Source organism: Amborella trichopoda, chromosome 2 (assembly GCF_054954075.1).
Source record: "Amborella trichopoda isolate Santa Cruz 75 chromosome 2, AtrichopodaSantaCruz75HAP2 v2.0, whole genome shotgun sequence".
NCBI classification, from domain to species: Eukaryota; Viridiplantae; Streptophyta; class Magnoliopsida; order Amborellales; family Amborellaceae; genus Amborella; species Amborella trichopoda.
This window is the reverse complement of record NC_142337.1, coordinates 5,553,083-5,574,063: the sequence shown is the minus strand read 5'-3', so window position 1 is coordinate 5,574,063 and position 20,981 is coordinate 5,553,083. Positions and strand designations below refer to the sequence as shown.

The 20,981-nt window shown below is 39.8% G+C and overlaps 2 protein-coding genes, 1 long non-coding RNA gene and 1 pseudogene across 6 annotated transcripts; 2 read left to right on the top strand and 2 right to left on the bottom strand.

The window, feature by feature from the left end:
• Positions 1-663: 663 nt before the first annotated feature.
• On the top strand, positions 664-1,892 carry LOC18443102 (putative aspartyl protease At4g16563; annotated as a pseudogene).
• A 4,100-nt stretch (positions 1,893-5,992) lies between these two features.
• LOC18443101 (protein argonaute 2) lies at positions 5,993-11,225 on the top strand. 2 transcript variants are annotated; one of them, XR_016048941.1, is made up of 3 exons: positions 5,993-7,645; positions 9,017-10,810; positions 10,863-11,225. XR_016048941.1 is itself a non-coding variant. In XM_020672816.2 (2 exons), the coding sequence occupies exons 1-2, from the start codon at positions 6,120-6,122 to the stop codon at positions 10,494-10,496; spliced, it is 3,006 nt and encodes a 1,001-aa protein (XP_020528475.1). In that variant the 5' UTR covers positions 5,993-6,119; the 3' UTR covers positions 10,497-11,225. The 2 variants fall into 2 exon arrangements, 1 of the variants encoding a protein (XP_020528475.1); XM_020672816.2 differs by having other exon boundaries at positions 9,017-11,225.
• On the bottom strand, positions 8,848-11,881 carry LOC148783055 (uncharacterized). The gene is made up of 2 exons (XR_016048942.1): positions 11,457-11,881; positions 8,848-10,538 (listed from the first exon to the last, which is right to left on the bottom strand). It is a non-coding gene; the product is annotated as an uncharacterized LOC148783055 (long non-coding RNA).
• Positions 11,882-11,929: 48 nt separating this feature from the next.
• Positions 11,930-19,924, bottom strand: LOC18443100 (uncharacterized). 3 transcript variants are annotated; one of them, XM_088857581.1, is made up of 9 exons: positions 19,857-19,924; positions 16,210-16,341; positions 14,828-14,984; positions 14,602-14,740; positions 14,277-14,351; positions 13,885-14,006; positions 13,719-13,794; positions 12,612-12,671; positions 11,930-12,458 (listed from the first exon to the last, which is right to left on the bottom strand). In XM_088857581.1, exons 4-9 carry the CDS (start codon positions 14,701-14,703, stop codon positions 12,330-12,332), a joined length of 564 nt encoding a protein of 187 aa, XP_088713707.1. In that variant the 5' UTR covers positions 14,704-14,740; positions 14,828-14,984; positions 16,210-16,341; positions 19,857-19,924; the 3' UTR covers positions 11,930-12,329. The 3 variants fall into 3 exon arrangements, with proteins under 3 accessions (XP_088713707.1, XP_006853361.2, XP_088713706.1); XM_006853299.4 differs by having other exon boundaries at positions 14,828-14,916; XM_088857580.1 differs by lacking the exon at positions 19,857-19,924 and adding an exon at positions 16,482-16,500 and having other exon boundaries at positions 14,828-14,916.
• Positions 19,925-20,981: the final 1,057 nt, after the last annotated feature.

Below are 20,981 nucleotides of genomic sequence, written 5' to 3'. Positions count from 1 at the left end.
TGGTGAGCTCAACGACATTTTGATAATTCTGAAAAGGTGGCAAATTTTTATTGTTATTTTCAATTGCTATATTTTTATTTATTTATTCATGAATAATAACCTCAATCCATACGAATTTTTGAGTTCAATGCCTTGTGCCCTTTCATTTATATTAGCAATTTGTTGTTTCTCTATAATTATATGGACCCCAATGCATATTCCCAAGCCCACGTCGTAATCGTAGTGGTAATTGTCATACCACACGAACTCATATTTCATTCTTTCTCAAGTACCCCACAAGAGCATGTGATAAGCCCTTTCCTTAAACCCTCGTATAAATACATCCTCATGCAAACCTAAAATCACATAACATACAGAATATATATATATATATATATATATATATATATATCAAATCCTGTTTTACTAGAGTAGGCACTCCAAATCCCTAACTATTTGAGTATTGATCCCAGTTAGAAACACTAGAGCATTTGAAGTCTGCCAATCCACTATAGTTGGTGTCATTGTACGCACTTCTAGTAGTCTCTTAGTGGTGCCAAAGAGTTGATAGGAAATATGATGCTAGATTATAGTTTCTTTCTCTTTCTTCTCTTCTTTTCATTTACTCATCCATGCAATGGCCTTGTCTTGGGGCTTACTCATTATAAAAACTCTCATGAGCCCATGGCAGGGCCATTATCCACAACAGACTTGTCTGAGCCTGTGAGAGGATATAGGAATGGTTACCTATTTTCACATAGTTTAGGGACCCCTCCACAGCTCATGCAAGTCTATATGGACACCGGGAGTGATCTAACATGGGTTCCGTTTGGAACTCTTTCTTTTGATTGCATAAACTGAGGAGATAATTGGAGCAATAGGGTAACGGGTGGTTCGTTCGCTCCTCTTCTTCCTCCCGTGATCTATGTGATAGACGTTTTTGCATCAACATTCATAGCTCCGATGATTCTTTCCACCCATGTGCCATGTCTGGTTGCTCCCTTGGTGCCATGTTGAGAGGCATGTGCTTTAGGCCTTGTCCTCCCTTCACTTACACTTATGGTGATGGCATTGTATTGGGAACCCTAACAAGGGACACCCTTAGGGTCCTTGGCAGTGACCAAAGTGTAACAAAGGATTTCCCAGACTTTTGTTTTCGTTGTGTTGGTTCAACTTATATGAAGCCTATTGGGATTGTAGGTTTTGGTAAAGGTGCACTCTCACTACCCTCACAGTTAGGGTTCCTACAAAAAGGCTTCTCCAATTGTTTTATGAGCTTCAAGTTTTCAAATAAGCCCAACATCTCTAGCCCTTTGATCATAGAGAACTCAGCCATTGCCTCCAGAGAAGAGCTGCAATTCACACCCATGTTGAAGTGTCCCATGTACCCAAACTTCTACTACATAGGCCTAGAGGCCATTTTCATAGGAGGGGAGACATTGGAGGTGCCCCAAATCCTTAGAGAGATCAACTCACAAGGAAACAGGGGCATGCTCGTAGATTCCGGCACGACGTACGTGCACCTTCCTCAAGCCTTGTTCGCAAAGTTCCTTTCGGTTAAGGGGTCTAAGATAATGCACCCGAGATCGGTGGAGCACGAGAGGAGGACGGGATTCGACCTATGCTACCAAGTTCGTACAACAGTGATAGATAACCTTCCTTCACTTTCGTTTCGCTTTCTGAACAATGTGACCATAAACTTGCCTGAGGAGAACTACTTCTATGCCATGGCTCCCTCTAATGGAACTTATTCTGTCAAGTGCTTGCTGGTGCAAGGAATAGAAGATAATTCCTATGGTCCTGCAGGAGTTCTTGGGAGCTTTCAACAACAAAATGTGGAGGTAATGTGTGAGAGACTTGGGTTTCATGCAAGAGATTGTGCTCTTTTTGGCTATCTCACATGGGCTTCATAAGAAATAAGAGAAGAATCTTAGCATTTTCTTTTGTTTGGGTACCTCAGCTGGGATTGGATCCATGGATCTTGTGCTTTTGTGGTCCTTAACCTAAATATGTCATCCTCCAAATGAGGATACTAGGTCACTACGGATTGTGCCTCTTGCTTCAACGTGTGTTTGTCTTCAAGTCTTCTTGTACTTAAGTTTTATGACTTTTTTATGCTTGTTTGGTGGTGGATATGGAGAATGTTTTCTTTTGAATAACTTTTCTTTGTGATGTTCTATATGTAAGGAAAGGGTATCCAAACTCATGAATTTTAATTTTATCCAATTTTTTCTATATTTTATGCGGAGGTTCTACTCTCTTCATCTTCATTTTCTTCTTGTCTTTCTCTTCTTTCTTTCTATTTTTATTTTTTTTGGTCAATTTGGCTCTTGATCTGATTTTCATTTGTCTACTTTTTAATTTAATAATTTTTTATTTTTATGGTTTGTCCAACTATCCAATGGGTTGGAGGTAGGTTAGTGCGATGCCTGAATATCAGACTATCCTAAACTTCACTTTAGCATTGTCCAATATCACCAATATTGGATTGCTCCAGACCTTGAAATTTTTTTAAGTTTTGAGCACTCTAATATGTGAGACACTGAACCGCAAGTGATCTAATTTCTATAACATCAGACTGCTTGTCCAATTAACGGATGTCTGGAACATCAAACCACTAAGCCTACTTAAAACTTTCACAAGCCATGTTGTCTGATGTTTTAAACATTGGACAGTTCACTATAGGGTTGTATATTCCAATATTGGACTAACTCATATTATATTTTATAAGCCAATGGACAACCTTATAGACCAAAAAATAAAAAAATAAAATTAAAAGACGCAATCCAATATTGCAATCATCATATTGGGGGACAAATTTGAAAAATAAATAAATGGAGAGTTGGACCTCCTTGTAAAATATACACAATTTATTATAATATACACAATTTTTAGAGCTTGAAATCTCCCCCTTTTTTTCACAATTCAAGCCAAGATGATTGATATAAAGGTTTTTTAATGCTTAAATTATAATTTTCAATGAGTTATGAGGTAAGACTGTATTATTTTAATAGGTTTGCAGCCCTATCAAACTATACTAAGGTATAATATATGGAATGCAAGTTTAGTAATAATAAGAGTACAGACGATGAAGTAGTAAAGATTAACGGCCAAAAAATACAAAAAAAAATGCACTTTTAATAATTGGAATCAAGAATCCTGAAAACGGAGAGATTGATAAAGATGTCGCACATAGATTTAGAGTTGGGTAGGCAAAGTAGAGATGTGCAGTCAAAGTTTTACATGACCGTCGCATACTAATGAAGCTGAATGGGAAGGTTTTTTTGACAACTGTTAGACTCGTTTTGCTTTATGGGGTAAAATGCTGGACGGTCAAGAAACAACATACCTATAAGATGAGTATAGCTGAGATGAGGATGTTGAGATGGAGAAGTGGCAAGACAAGAAGGGATAGAATTCGAATTGAATGCATTCGGTAGAACTTATGTATGGCTCTAGCAGGCGATAAAATGAGAAAAAATAGACTTAGATGAGTTGGTCATGTACAGGGTAAAGTCAATACAGTGTTAGGGGTACGAGTTGGATCGAGTGCATGGGGTAGGCCCAAAATGAAATGATTAGAAATTGTGAGAAAAGATATAGGAACTTATGGCCTCACTAAGGGTATGACTCTCAATAGAGCAAAATGGAGGATAAGGATTCGTATAGATGATCCCAAACAGTTTTGAAAAAGCTTTGATGGTAATAATGATGACGATGATTGAGCAACAAAGCAATTTTATTTTTGGGAAAATTACAAAAAAACCCCAAGACCACACTTTTTATGTAATTTACCCAACCTAATAATTTCTCTCACTTTTTTCCTCAAAATAAACTTTCTATGCAAATACTCCCCGAGGGAAAAATTTATTTTTTAAACGGAAATACACTTCCCGTACACAAAAATAATTTTGGATAGATTTGACATTGAGTTTTAGACCCTAGCACATTGTCGAAGCACACCATCCCATTAGGGGAGTGCACCGGACAACCCTTTGCAACTGCCGAACCGCTCTTTGCAACTGCGAGAGCGCCCTTTGCAACTGTCGGACCACCATTTTCAATTGTTGCACCAGCACTTTACACAGTGCCAGAACCCTACTGTCGGACCGCGCTGTACATAGTGTCAGAGCGTTACTGCTCGACCGAACTTTATACAGTGCCACAGCCCTACTGTCGGACTGCACTTTACATAGTGTCGGAGCCTTACTCTCAACCAAACTTTATACAGTGCCATAACGCTACTGCCAGACCGCATTTAGACGGTACCGGAGCCCCTATTTTGGTGGGATAGAAAAGCGAGAGGCATGGGTAAGGCCCTATTTTGGTGGGATAGAGGAGAGAGAGGCATGGGTAAGGTAAAAATAAATGAGATTAGTTTAGGTTTTTTTTTATTTTTATTTTTATTTTGATTGGGTAAAGTAAAAATAAAAGAGAGGCGCTACTTGCAAGACTTTTATCCTATGTCACCCTCAAGTCTACAAAAAATTTGTAGGCCGCTAATCTCTATCTAAATTATTATTTTAACCCAGTTCTTTTACCAATTCCCCAAAAAATACTTCTCAAAATATAGCCCAATAAACTCCTCCCTCTTCCTTAGGACTCTCTCTCTCTTTTGGAAAATGGTTATTGTCAAGATGTGGAAATTAATTTTTATATGGAAGAGACAAAAAGTGAAAGGACAAAAGTGGAGACAAAACAGCCTTTTGGAAATGGGTTTTGCGTATTCTCTCTCTTTCTCCGTCCCTTCTTTTAACCCAACGACTGCCTTCCCCTTTCTTCAAGCTCCATTTCATGGCTTCCATCGTCAAATAAAAATAAGACATTTCCTTTCTGTTTTAGTTTTAATCGCTTCCATACCATATTAAATCTCTTTCTTTTTTCCTCCATGAATAGACCTATCTAATACAAAAATGCATCAATCAGGAGAGAGAGAGGCTACATAATTTTATGAGAAAGAGAGAGGACAACATAATTTAAACTCAGATGTTTTATAATTTAGTTTTGTCTTTTTTGGTCCTCTCTTTTTATAATTATTCAAGGGTGGGTGAGGGTGAGGGTGAGGCCGAGGTAAACTTGGTTGTAGGAAGAGGAAGACTACAATTTCGTTGTCTTTTTATCGGTAGCCAAGAGATTATATGCTCCGGGGAGCATCATCGCTTTTTTTTTTTTTTTTCAATTAATTTGGGTTCAGGGGAGTATGTTGTTCATTTACTCCTTCGAATAAGACTTTGTTTAAATGCAATTTTAAGACTTTAAATTCGGGGACATACCTTTTCGATCTAGAGACTAGTTTCCAAAGAGAGATCATACACTTTGTGCCTAGATCAATAACACTTTAAGATTCTCAATTTTATGCAGTAAGATCTAAGTGTTTAAGAACTCATAATTCGATCTCTTATGTTATATCGAAAACTTTTTATTTATATTGAAAACTGTCCTGTTGAAAGTGGAACCCATTTTTTTGAGGGTGAGGTTTGTATAAGGTGTCAAACCTAGACGATCATGGTAAGGTGCACATCAAAATTTTGTTGAAAGATGTATTTTCAATGCATAAACTCTTGTAATGGTTTAAAAATCTATTTTTCAACCCTATAATAAAATTGAAAGCTCTACAAATAACGTAGATCTAACAAAACTATGAATACTCTAAAATCTTGATAATGGACCATATAGATAATGCCTCTTACAAGATGTACTATTTTTAAAATGTTTGAAATTTATTTTTTCTTTTATATCCATACATATCAAGGTCAAGACGGTCGAAATAACATTTCCTCCCCATGGGTGTCTAAGGTGCACCTTACTTGTAGAACGCAAGGTCGACATCTTATATAAACTTTTTCCTATTTCAAAGAAAACCTTGTTGAGCATGTCTTTTCCTACGGATGTGATGCACATGTATAGTATGCTCTAGCAGGAGCAAAGGTTCTTGAGACTCCAATTGCAATTGAAATTAGAATTTGAGTAGTTCAGCGTATAATTTATGGTCATGTTTCCCTATGGTTCTTCCAATCCTGGGATGTGATGTAGATTTTTTTTTTTTTTTTTTTGAATGGTAGTGATGTAGATTTATACAATGCAGTGTTGTTCCTAGAAGTACTCTCTCTCTCTCTTTCTTTCTCTCTCTAAAAACTATAATGGATGCCCCTCTAAGGGGAAGAGCAACGAACACCAAGAGAAGGAATGACAAAGAGCACCATGAAACACAATTCATCCAATTCGGAACTTTCAGGCCAGCTTCTAACGTATCTCAGCAAAATTCAGGCGACCTCAGACAAGAAACCATCTCTCCAAATATCAGAGATCATGACCAAAATCGACGATCCCAGCTTTCAATCCCCTTCAATGTCTCCACATACCAATCGAATTCCCGCAGGCCGCCGGAAGAGGCTTGTCCGGTCCCCATTCACCGACCACTCCAGGTTGGCACGGCCGGAGTCAGGAGCGTCCGCCTCCTGGCAAATTATTCCCCGGTATCCTTCAATCCCCATCTCGAGATCCTCCATTACGACGTCGACATAAGGCTACCGGAGTCTCCTTCGCTGGAAATCTATCTTCCGAAATACGTCGCCCGTCAAGTCCACGCAGAGCTCTTTTCCGGACAGTTTTTTACTAAAATCAGTGCTTACGATGGGAGGAAGAACCTGTATTCGATCGCTCCACTACCTGAAGGTAAGTACACAGTCAAAAACCCCGACGAGAATCTCCGGCAATATATCGTCACTGTAAAATTGGTAAAATCTCTGCAAGTGAATCGTCTCGCAGAGTATTTTCGCGGCTCCCCCATTGGAGTGCCGTCGGATGTGTTGCAGGCTCTGGACGTGGCGCTGGATGAGCACCCCAACCGGTGTCGGTTCTCTGTCGGGCGGAGCTTCTACCGTCCAGCAAACGAGCCCGATTCGGGAATCGGGTGTGGAATAGTGGCGTTGAGGGGGTACCAAAAGAGTCTCAAGGTGACTGAACAAGGCCTGGTTATCAACACCGACTACACGGTGACCCCATTTTACGACAGCATTCCGGTGCTCGATTTCCTGAAGGAGAACCTGGGGATCGATTTTAGAGAGAGAGAGTGCATGACTGATACCGAGAGAACAGATGTCGAGAAATGCCTGAGGGGGCTGGCGGTGCAGGTCACACACAGGAAGACGAACCAGAAGAACAGGATCATCGGGCTCACGAGTCGCAGCGCGAGGGAGATGAGTTTTGAGATGGAAGAGGAGAGACAGAAGGAGAAAAGTGCAAAAGATAGAGGAGCAGAGGGAGGAGATAAGAAAAAGAAGAAGAAGAAGAAGAAGAAAAGGAATGGTGGAAGAGAGAGTGAGAAGGGAGAAGAAGAGAAGAGAGAGAATAAGAAGACAGGGGAAGAAGAGAGAGGAAGAGGGGAGAAGAAGAAAAGGATTATTGGGGTTGTGGAGTATTTCAAGGAGACGCATGGGATAGGGTTGAAGTGCAAGGAGTTGCCATGTCTAGACTGTAGTACTAAGGGTGGGTTGAATTACATTCCAATGGAGTTGTGCACCATAGTGGAGGGGCAAAGGTTCAACAAGGACATGTCTCAGTGGGAGTCGGCACAGAGGGAGCTCAGAAAAAGGTGTTGTGCAAGCCCAGTTGAGAGGTGCAGGACGATCAGGGAGATGATGAGTGCTGATGATGGGCCTTGCAGGTATGTCAAAAGTGACTTTTTTTAGTTCATGAATGTTGAGAGGTGGCAATGGACCCCGTCCCGGACCCGACCTGGGACCCAAGGATAGACTCGATCTGGGTATGGGTCCAAAATTTCGACCCAGCGGGTTGGGTCCAAGTCTAAATCTTGGATCCGAACACTATTCGGGTCCATGTCCGGGTCCCAACCTGTTGCTACCCCTAATGTTGATGGCATCTAGGCCTATAAACAGGTGGGCTTTTGCTCGGGCCAACTTCAGTTCGGACTTGGTTAGGTCCAGATCAAGTGGATGTGCACCCCCTTCATATATCTTTGTTTAGAAACTAGAAACATAATATGCACAACTTCGCTATCTATTTCATATTTTACTCTTTTAAGTCTATTTTTTCAAAAAGAATAAAAAAAGTATGGCGTTCTCTTTAAGAGAAAATATACAAAGGGGGGGTTTGTATAGAGCCTAGGCTCTAAACAATCAAATTAGAGCCTATCTTCAAATAGTATATGAGAAATGTGTTTTCAATATTGGAAATCTTTGTGATAATCTTAAAATATATTTTTATCTTTATTTATAAAGTTTAAAACTTCAAAAATAGTGTAGATCGATTGATATATGAAAACTTGAAAATTTCGAAAATTGATGATCCAAAAATACGGTACAAAATAAACCATTTCCAAAACTTGAAATCCATTTTTTTTTCTGATGTCCATGTATCTTGATATCGAGATGATCAATTTGAGCATCAAAACAACCTCTTTTAGTGAAATTTCTGATATAGGCTTTAATTTGATTGTTTAGAACCTCGGCTCGATATAAACTTTTTCCAATACAAAGAAACAATTTACTTTTTATACAAAGAAGGCATAATCATTTTCCTTGTTTGGATTTCAAAATGGGTGGTTATAAGAGTGTCTCTCAAAAGATTTAAAGTTAAAAAAAATAATTTCTCGAACTCCATGACTAGCCCGAGCCATCCCATATGATATCTAATAAGTAGGAATGATTGTGACCTTCTTGTAATAAAGATAAATGGTCTCATTGTCTATAATTTTTTAAAAAATTGAGTTTTTATATATATATATAAATATATTAAGCTCAAATTTGAGATTTCCGTACTTCTCACCATCACACCCCCATAAAAGAAATATGAAAAATGATTCAACAATGTAAACTGACTAGAATACCCCTACAAGATTCAAGAGCATTTTAGTAATTTTACTTTTCATAGTATATTGGGGCCGTACTAGCGACGACATTGCTAATTACTCCACAATGTATGCTTTTCCACGCACGTTTGTGCGTGGCATTTCTCCCCTTCGGTTTGTTTTCATAAATAAGGATGGTGATGGATGTTTGAATCCCGCCTGGAGCAGGGGGGAGGTGGTGCATGAGTTTGGCCTCACAGTGGAGGGGAAGATGACAGAGCTTCCCGGGCGGGTCCTACGACCGCCGGAACTCCAGCTCGGCCCCTCCGGTCGCCGCCAACGGCTCACCCCCCGCGATGGTGACTGCCAGTGGAACCTCCAATTGAGCCATGTCTTTGAGGGCAAGCGCATCGACTGTTGGGCCATTGCAGGATTTGGAAGGCCCAATGCCTTCCACCGGATGCGACACCTCCTGCACTCATTCGGTGCATCCCTTTCAAGCCGATGCGGAGAGCTCGGCATCCCTATGCGCCCCCAGCCTCTAGGCGTCCTCCCTCTGAATGTCGAAGCCCTCGGCAATCCACCAGAGCTGGAAAGGCATCTCGCTAGTGTGCTGGGAGAGGTGGGCGGCCATCTACAGATCCTGATATGTGTCATGCCGGGCCGCCATCCCGGATACAAGCATCTCAAGCGAATCTCGGAGACCAAAATAGGGTTCCTAACACAATGTTGTCTGAGCCGCCATGCTTGGGGGGCTAACCCACAGTTCCTTGCGAACCTCGCGCTGAAGATCAATGCCAAGGTTGGAGGGAGCACTGTTGCACTGAGCCGCCCAGTGGACCGACAAGGAGGAACAAGCGGAGGAGTGGTATACATGGGGGCTGACGTGAACCATCCTGGACCAGGGGACAGTGATGCCCCCTCAATTGCAGCAGTGGTCGCCAGTGTGAACTGGCCGGCAGCAAATAGATATGCAGCAAAGATACGTGCTCAGAAGTCCAGAGAGGAATGTATGCAGGGGATGGAGGGCATGTGCAGAGAGCTCCTCCAAGTGTCTTCGCGAGCCAGAGGTGGTTTGCCGGCCAGGATCGTGCTATTCCGAGATGGGGTGAGTGAGGGGCAATTCGGCAAAGTACTAAAAGATGAGCTTGGTGCCCTGAAGCGGGCGTGCAGTTCTATGGCAAATGGATACGCCCCGCAAATTACTGTCGTTGTGGCTCAGAAGCGTCACCGGACGCGTCTGTTCACCGCAGAGGACGTCCCGAAGAATGTCCCCGCTGGGACAGTTGTAGACACAGTGATAGTGCACCCAAGAGAGTTTGATTTCTTCCTCTGTAGCCACTCTGGGGGGCTCGGGACAAGCCGGGCCACACACTACCAGGTGCTCTATGATGAGCATGGGTATAGCTCTGATGGGATCCAATCGATGGTGAACAGTCTATGTTATACATTTGCGCGGTGCACAAAGCCGGTATCGCTGGTTCCACCAGTATACTATGCTGATTTGGCTGCATACAGAGGACGGCTCTACTGGGAGGCGTATGCAGAGTCACAGTCTCCAGCATCAACTGTGTCGTCTTCATCGTCTGCGACCACATCAAGCTTGCTGTCGATGGGGTCCTTCACATCATCATCAACCTCTTCTTCAGACTACTCTGGATTACCTTTGCCCCGGAGTAACCTTGAGACCCTCATGTACTACTGCTAGCATGCACCTACGTCCCTCCCCTAAAAATGAGGGTGATCGACACTGCAAAGTCATTGATCAACGGTTCAAAATCAATCCACAATTTTCTTTGGGGGTTTCACAATCTTCATCATTGTTAAAACCCAGAGCTTTGGGGTCATTCGGACCCAATATGAATGTTAGGGCCTCTTGTTGAAAAGACATGAGGTGGTAAACAGGTCGGGTCTACCCTACCTGCTTCCGAGTCTTGACTCGGCGAGTCGGGTCAGGGCCACTTGACTTGGACCTGACTAAGTCTTGGACCTGGCTCTGGTTTGATTCCAGGACCAGACCAGGTATCTGATGACTTTTCTATATTTTAGATTGGGAAGACCAGGACCAGACCAGGTATCTGATGACTTTTCTATATTTTAGATTGGGAAGACCAGAAAGACAGGACTCTATCCAAACTCTAGGGTGGGAAGGAGAAGTTTGAGAAGATCACAATGCCGGACCAGGCTTGAGCTAAATAAAGTCGAGCCTGACAACTCATCTATTAACTAACCGAAGCTCAAGTAGAGGCGAGCTCGGCTCAAACCTTTTTTTTTTTTTGGGTAATTTCGGGAGTTAGTTTTTTGAAGGTGTTTGTGGGGTGATGTTAGTGGGAATGCTAAGCAAAACTTGGCACCTCAGCTCAAACTTGAACCTGTTTAACATAATATGTACAATTAATAATACAATTAGTATGACAGTTATGCAATTAAATTGAAATTACCCTTCTAGCCTAAAAATACTTAATGGAATGACCTGGCTTATTTTTAACTAAATTTGACACAGTATGGGCTTATCTATGGTTTGCCTTGTTTATGGCTTGATTTGGCTCAACTAGGAACTTATTTATGGCTTAACTTGGCTTCTTTAATAGGGGCTGCTCAAGTAAACAAGCTAGGTTAAGCTAAATCCAAGCTAACCCCCTTAATAACTAAACAAGTTCAAGCTTACCTCCCCTTAATCAAGCAATTCAAGCCAATCTCAATCGGTATAGTCCAAGCTCCATCATGCTCAAGCGTATCCTCCAACCGCACATCCAAGTTTCTACATGTTCAAGTTCTGTTCACTGATACCCCATGTAGATTTATATCGAGGGAAGTTCAGCAGATCACTGCACTTAAATCTGGTTCGGGTTATGTGCACATACCACTTGGGTCATGTCATCTACGTTGCATCCCAACTCGAGCGCCAACGCTGTCAATCTATTGATTGGTCAGTGTTGGCCTGGAATGTACCATAAATCAGCTACCTACCCTGTTCAACCTTGCCATCTCTTAAATCAAAGCTCTAACATACATACAGAGCAGGCTCCAAAAAATGGAATATACAGCACATGCTTGGGAGCAACGTGTGAATGACACATACCTGCACGCCAGGACGTGTCCATACAGAGAGAGAGAGAGAGAGAGAGAGAGAGAGAGAGATTCATAAACTTTACAATTTTATTGTCAAACAAAACATGTAATCTCTCCGCTACCTTTTCAAGTTCCCATCCGCATGATATTAACATCTTTATAACATTGTGAAATATCCATGTACATGTTACACAAAGGACTGAGAACATCCATTTCAGCAGCCACCTGTTTGGTAGATCTGCCTCGCCCCCACCAACGAATTTATCACCCCCCTCTTGGCATGACATTTACACACACAACGAGAGAGAGAGAGAGAGAGAGAGAGAGAGAGAGAGAGAGAGAGAGAGAGCAATTTCTCTGTACATAAGAGAGTAAAGAGAATGAACAGGATATTCCTATACAAGGGAAGGCATGTGAGATGCAAACAGGGGGAGGAAAAAGATATCAGGGTAACAGAAGGAAAATGTCTTTAATGCCTCTTAGTCAATGTTTTCTTCAATCCTTTCAAGATCTTCGCAAACCACATCAGATTCATGATGGCCAGAATAGAAGGTACTCCAAAGACAAGGCAGAAACCAAAGTAAGGCATCTGCTTTACCTGCCATGATAATATAATAGGTTGAAGACCCAGAGTCCCCGCATTGATGCAACAAAACCATATGCTTTCACAATTGAAAGAGCATGAATATAGAGATTAAAATGCTAGATTGCTTAGTGCAGAGAGAGGGAGAGAGAGAGAGAGGAGTTATACCTGCATATAATGAAGATAAACGTGGTAAAACAAGTAGCCAAACAATAAAATTCTTGCAACCTACAAATCAGAGAACTCCATCAAAGAAATTCACTAGTTTCATGAAGAAATTGTCAAAGTGCTAGACCACCTTTGCTTGGTTTCTTAGTAAAAGCTCACAAAAAAATTGTGAAAATGAAAAATAGTGCAAAAAATACAAGTGAAAGAAACGAGTTGGGAAAATAGAGTTTCCGCCCCAAGCTATGTAGCATGTTGCCCTTCATATCAACCGTATTTGCAAATTTAACTCACATGTGTGTGTATCGCAAAACATTATATATAAATAAAAAGGAAAATGGTGTGATAGGGCTACAGCCCTATCAAAATAAGTAAAGCCTCACCTCATAACTCATCGAAAATTACAATTCAAGCGTTCGAAAACCTTTACATCGATCATCTCGGCTTGAACGTTAAAGACATTTTTTGTACTACATATACCCTTACTCTTAATACAAGGTTAGGAGTTTTTTTAAAAAAAACTTTATGGTTGTGAAAAAAATTAGGATTTCAAGCTCTAAAAGTGGTGTATATTGCAACAAATTATCTAGACCGTTTATTTTACCTTAAAAATAAATGCTTACAGATCTGCGAGATTTGTACTATTCTTTGAGTTTCAAATTTTATTTTCAGTATTGGAAATTGATTTTAGAGCCATCATGGAGATTTCTGTTGCCGAAAGTGCTTTTCAGACAATATTTGAGGTGAAGCTTTATTTTGTTTTCATAAAGCTTAGGCCTCAAAGAGACTTCATCCATAAATAAATTGCTTAATATATATTAGGGATTGTATACAATAAGACTTAGACTTCTACACAAAGGTCACAAACACCACAAGGCACTAGATGTAACATAATGGCTGGAGCATGCCATTTCTCCACACAAAGTCCAAGGAAATTTTCACAAACTTCGAGAGGATTCAATGGTGCACCCCGTCCGCCTCCCCAGCCGCTCAATTTGACATTTTATAGCTAGGGGTAATTGTAACACTTTCATGCTATAGGTAAATGGTCCTATTGTATACTTCCCAAAGTATATAGGGATCAGGTTGAGGGCGAACATATCAACTTACCAGCCATGCAAAAAACATCATGATTCCATTAATGAGATATGCTTTGGATCTTTTCATTCCAGCAGTGTCTAGATACCTTCAGAAACCAAGATAGCAAGTCAAAACCAAATAAATACTGTATATGGTTTGCTTAAGAATGGGACATGGCTGATTCAACCCTGTTTACCATCTCAAGTTCACTCCTGGTGTCGTTATCTCAGAAATGAGAACCATATACGTGTAAATTTGTCCCTGCCTATACAGCAAGGAGTAGGCTACTGCAACCACTGATAATAAGTGATGAACAACCTGAAACACATGACAGGCAAGCAACAAGCATAATTACCATCTACAAGCTTCATATATTTTGATATTCAATATGCTTAGGCTATGGCCACCAAAAATTGAAAAGAAGAGACAAGTAATATGATCATGTTTTATTTTACTTTAGTTTTTGAGGGGGATGTGTGGGTGGGGGTTTAAGGGTAGAGAGAGAGAGAGAGAGAGAGATCTATTGAATTGATATCTTCCTACCCCCACACACAAAACATGAATAGAAAACCAGAAGGATGTACTTACATACTCCATGCCACCTAGAGAAGGATATAACCAAATAATCATTCCAAGATCAGATAAAAAGTAACCAACTGAAACCTGCAACAAAGAGAAAAATCTATAAGTATAATATATATGTAGTGAACTACATGCCTATATGGAACCCCATTAACTGCAATGTTTTAGATGTTCAAGATTATATGAACAAGAAAAAAGTATGGTATAGCAATGCCATGCATTTGAGGATCCATGGGTCAGGTAATTATCAACTTAGACTCCGACAACCCATTGATCTCAACTAAAATGGATTTAGGGGAAACAAACTTAACTAAAATGCAACAACACATACCCCCATTGCAAAATCAGAAAGAGGAGAACTCCGAACTGTGATTAGGTCACCAGATCGATTATCGGAATATAGATCTGAGAAGAACACTAGGTAAAGAGACATAACTGAGATAAAAATGGCATGAATAGTAGAGATTACCCTGCAGTAAAAATAGAAGGTCAAAATGTAAGTATGTTGAAATCGGAAAGACTCATACAACTACTATTGAAAAATAGCGAGGTTTCACCTATTGCTCCATTCGATGCATTGGATCTTTGTAAGTCCAGCATAACCCTTAAAGTACCAAGGAGTTACCACGATAGAGATATCATATAACTGAATAAACAGAGACAGCAATGCGTTCAGCACATCATAAGAAGTCCAAGACTACAAGAAGAAGGGATCTAAGCACAAAGAAGTGGTTTTTTCAGAGTTTCTATTAGAAGAATGAGATGCATAAAGAACTCTATCACAGAAGTAAATATGCTATACTGAAAGGAGAAGACATACCCTTAGTTGACAGGACAATGAAAGATACCAATCAAAAACAAAAAAAAGAACAATGAAAGATACATATAAATAACCCTACAGAGACAAACATCCATAGACAGCCAGATGGACTTCGTTGATAATCTATTAGCTAAGCAAACTCTTATGGTGCACATAAATATGTTATAGTGTCAAGATATATGTGGCTTAAATTAGAAGATTTCCTCCCAAACATTAGGCACCGATCAAATGGCATCTATCCTAATACAATTACACAACAATGTGTGATTTACTACTAAAACTGCAATGCTTATTATAAGCTAATGGACAACAGATTTTTTACATAAAAACCCATGGTATTGGATATGAGAGAGTTAAATAAGTCATAGATTTTCTTCTAAAAATAAAAGACAAATCACACAATTTACCACCTTCGAAGCCATCTAAGAACTCTCAGAGATGCCCAAGCCTTTCCCATGCCCTACTTCTCAACTACACCCAAACCCCCCATCTTAGCTTTGCTTGCCATTTAACATAATTTCCCACTCCTTCCAACATCCCTCTCAATGAAAAATTGGCCATCCAACATCCAAATATTATTGTGGAGGTTCAGTTTACTGAGTAATGATGGAGTGGGATCGAAATTTTAACATGGAATGGTAGAAAATTAAAAAAAAAAAATGCAGATATGCACTGATCACCTGATTCCTCAAGTTGGGTATGCCTGTCAAAAATATTCAGATAACATGGGGCAGTAGATATAAAATCCTAGAAGGGCTAGCATTGTAGAAGATGAACAATCTTATACTATCTTCACCTAAATCTCACAAATATCCTAGGCTCCAAACGGCATTTCACGACATAAACAACCTGATTGCTGTTAGATAATTCTAATTATATGAATGTTCTCTGAGAATTATTTTCACATACAAAGCTATGCAGAATCATATAAATATACCATGCAAACCTGCCCACAGTTACAGATCCATGAGGTGCCAGCTGCTTGGGATAAATCTAAAAGAATACTACTTAAGCAGGTCCTTTTTGCTTACAACCACGATTAATACTTAATCTCCTCAAACCATGACACATGTGGTATCAATAACTCAGACTATTGTTAAAAAGGAGATGAGGAATCACCAATTTGCAAAGAAAAATGCAGCCGATGATAGATGTATAAGGAATAAAAGGCTCAGCAAGTAAATAATGCTTGACCAATAACTTTGCCTGGTCCTGGTAAGCTTCAATCCCCATGGTTGTAGATAGAAGAACCTACAAAATAGTCCAATCATCAAACCCATGAGTTGAATAAGCTTATAAGCACAATTTAATATAGTTCTTATTACATGCTGTTAACCTATTCATCATATTTAAAAAACATTACCAACAACATAAGTTTTCGTAAAAGTTACTCAATGTAAATATTCTCAGCTGACCATCTAAATTCCAGAATATTCATGAAGCATTCACACAGCTCTTGTTACATAGATATCTCAAATGTATCAATAAACAGTACATAAAATGATTATACTTTTATAAATCTTAGGCTGTTGCAATTTGGTTTGTTCATGAGAAGTTAGGGCATTTTATAACAGATGCAGAGTGCATTTATATCAGCTGATCATTCATTAATATTTATTGGGGTGAAAGGTGTGAGAAGAGAATTTTTAATGTTTGTCAAAAGGGGGAGAGAGAAGCCAACGAAAAAATAAATAATTGTAACCGACAGTAATAAAGGTATTCGAAGGGATACAGCTGACAGTTTCATGAGGATTGTGACAAGGTGCAAAATGGAGAGATGAATATCAAGAGAAATGAGAGGTAGAGAAGCCTACCTTGAGAGAGGGCTTATGAAAAATTTTGACATTAGTTCTATGGGTAACCCAACAGGATTGGAGGCACAAGTCAACAGGAAAGATAAGAAGGCAATCATCTCCATTCTGGTCTCAGAGATTTCCAAGGTTGTTCGCAGGGCAGTTGTTGGTCAAAGATCAATTCATAAGGTGGGCCAGTAATGTGTGCCTTTACCTGGTATTCACAGGTACGCTATTTTGAATATGTACTTGTCAGCTATCTAGGATGTTGCCAGCTGCAGCTACAATTTGAGAATACAATCCTAGCTTTGTATTTTTTTAACTTACCGCATGTTTCTTATGCTTTGAAAAGGAAACACTTTCATTAGAAGTGTAATGGTAACTAAAGTCCTAAAGTATCAGCATTCACTACATGTCCTAAATAATGACAAATGCAATACCTCCATACCCACAAAGAATGTATCTTCAATGCATCATTCTAGTCCGAGCATGCATGTTTCTTTTTCCATTTCTTTCTTTTATAGAACATGACAGGTAGGAAGGTAATCAAGTTGCTGCAGTAACATAAACAAGTAAAGAAAAACAAAGTAGATAAGAAAATAAGGATAAGGGAGTGACAAAGGGCACCACAACCAAGAGAGAGTGCCCTTGTGCTCCCTTACAAGTGAGGGAATCAACCTTCCAATTAGCTTCTCTGGAAGAACGGGTACAACAAATAGTTGCCCCTCGCCTATTTTCTTCTTTTTTTTTGGATGTTGTTAACTGTTGTATTGAAAAAGAAGAAAGGTACAAGGGTCCAGAGAGCAAGCCCACATACTGGGCCTCTCAGCAAAAACTAAGCTCACCTTGGTCAAGTACGCCTATACAAAAAAGGAGAGGGGCTTATAACATTGCCCGTTCCAAAGATGTACAAAAAAGGAATAGGAGAAAGGTCCGTCAAGAGTAAAAGTCCAGAGGGGTCCGGCAAAACATAAGCTAACCTTGGTCAAGTAAGCCTGCAGTTTTTTTATTAGCTACTTGTCGAAGGCAATTTCCCGTGCAGGCACATCTAATCATGTAAAGAACTTAAGATAGTCCAATTCCAATGTCAACAGGCCTGAGAAAAAGTTAAAGGAAAATGGAAGACCAATCAAAAGAGCTCTCATTTCAACCTCAGTTCTTATCATGGCCCTCCCTGAGTAACACCATTATGCCAGATTACAATGGGTTCTTCTTGTGAACATCATCCAAATTGAGTAATAGAAGGCCTCCAGTGGCTTAGCCCGAAAGATACATGTACCAAAACCCAAGTCTTACATCAGGAAATCCCAGAACTTTTGATGGGAAAATGAGCATGGATTTGCTAATATAATCATTGAGACTAAGTAGTTCATAAATGGGACCTTCAACATTTTGTCATTTCTTTCCTTCTAGAAAACCCCAAATACAGCCAGAGGGCATCTTCCAAAATAAGCCACCTCAAACATCTTTGCGTAGGACTAATGGCCTGTGAGATGATTCATCAATACAAGCAATATCAAAGGAAAGCTCAAATACAGCAAGGAAGAATGCCAAATCCGGTTTTGCAATGGGACAGTTCATAGCAGGCATTCCAGACTCCAGAGTCTCCTCCACCTCCCAAACGGCAGGAACAAATATTTGGACCCTACCATCCTCTTCTCTGAATAGTGTCTCTTGTCAGAATCCTGTCAATGGGGACCAAGCAATCAAACAAGAGGACTTGGGGTCTCACTCAATATTTCCATGCCAAGCACCATAACAAAATATCTCATTCATCAGTCCTCTTTGTCTTCCAGTTTCTTCTAGAGTTAGGGCACCGATCCACCCCTAAACCTCCTCCGCTACGTACCATCCATAAATATCACCTCAAGATATTAACCTAAGTTTGGTACATCCAAAAACTAAACTTTAAAGCCTCTTGGCCTCCAGATATCCAATCAAAATCTCAGGCTGTACCACCCTCCCCACACACCGGTGAAAAAAAAAAAATTCAATTCCCTCCCTTGGAATTTCTTTTACATGCTTCAAATTATACTTATAAGACCCTCTTGTTAGACAAACTTTGCCAACGAGTTTGTAAACTACATATCAGAACAACCCATCTGATGGATAACTACACATATGGAGAAATATACATAATCAGTGGCAAGGGACAAAACTCGTGAATTTTGTGAGACATGCTATTAAACTCAGCACTAGATTAACGAAATCAACTCTCTTCTTGAAGAATCTTACATAACTCAAAATGGGAAATTGTCTCATCCATTGCTTAGCTCCAAATGCGACAGACACTTGCAAGGTCTTAAAAAAGCTAAACTATGAACAAAAAAACATACGATAATAAAACCAAAATAACCTCATTTCTTTGCATGAGAATAAAAGAAAATCAAACACGACAAGAAATAATTCAAAATTGATGCTTCAAAGCGATATTCTATTTCAATTGAGCCAACCCAGCTCCCGGTATGGGGTACTCCAAGGTGATATGCATTCAATATTGGGAACAAAATCAAGAAAACATCAAAGAAATCATCAAAATTACCAGGTGTTGATAGCACCATGTTTTAATAAATTGATTCATAAGCCAACTAAAAAGACCAATAACTGAAATAAAGGAGAAGAAAAAAGAAGGCCCATCAAATTATGCTCACAAGTGCCCAGATTGCAGAAACAAATCATCATGCCCCAATTCAACCAGGCCACTATTCTGAAGATATATCTCCCAATTAAATCCATATAGCAAGCAACAATCCCCATTCCAGAAAATAAGGATAATAACAAACCATCATCTCACAATGCAAATATTACCAGAGACAAACACTAGTCAACCCACCCCCTAGAGAGAGATATTACGTAGAAAAGTTGATAACAGAGATAAAAAAATTAAACTTTTAACCCATAAAAATGGTTGATAATAGAGATAAATCTTTTAACCATCGATCACCCTGAAACAAAATAAGACAGGAAACTCACATTCGAAAGCATATTACTCTGGTCCAGAAGCTCCAGGAAATCAGACGGGACTATAATTTCGCCCCAAATAAGAAACCCAATAGTATGAAGTATCAGGACTCGCCTCAAATAACAAACCCAAGTATCAGGATTGAAGAGAGAGAAAACCCAACATATATTAATGGCAGGAAGAACTTAGAGAGAGAAAGCAAGATGAATTGGCATCAGCCATTGTTCCCTTCCGCCATTATTCCTTTACAGATCACAAATCAAAGGCGTAAGTTGAAGAGAGGAGATTCCGGGGAAGGGATCAAAGGCGTAGCTTGAAGAGAGGAGATTCAGGCGTAGATTGAAGGGAGGAGATTTAGGGGAAAGGAGATGTGGAGAGAGGTTCAGAAAACGCAGGGCTCAAGTCAATAAAGAGTTGCATGGTGGGTTCGGTTGATGAATTGGCAGAGAAATAAAACCGCAGATTGATGGGTTGTTACAGATAGACATATAGACAGAGAGATAAGAACATGTTCCGGCCAAATCGATCGAAGCTGATTTCATCCACATTCCAGGCAAGAGAGAGATGGGTGCTCTTGTGTGGGGTCTACACTATAGAGAGATGCGCGTTTTCGTGTGGGGGTTCGAGAGAGAGATGGATGCATTTAGGGGCGGCAAACGGTTGGCTGGATCCGGATCGAGTCCCAAATAGTATTTGGGTTTCGGGTGTTGGACTTAGACCCAAAAGTGGACTCATGTCCATATCCATCGAGTCCTGGGTCTATCCCTTTGGTCGTCATCGGATTCATTGTCATCTTTCCTATGAGTTTTTTTTTTTTTTAGTTGGAATCATACTAGTTATTTTTTTTTAGTTGGAATCATACTCGTTATCCGTACCCATGGGTCCTTAGTCTATTCCCTCGGATCCAAGGTTTGCTCGGGTCCATTATCACCCTCATTATGGTTTTTTTTTTTTTTTTTTCTTTTTTAACCATCATATACTCATATTATAGGATTTGTGGTTTAATAGTTAAAAAAGACTACGAATTCTTATATTATATTATCCTTAATACATCCAAACGAACAAAGCTTGAAGTATTTTATTTCCAGAGCATGAGTTAAATTCTAATTAAACTTAGATCCAAATAGTATTTTGAT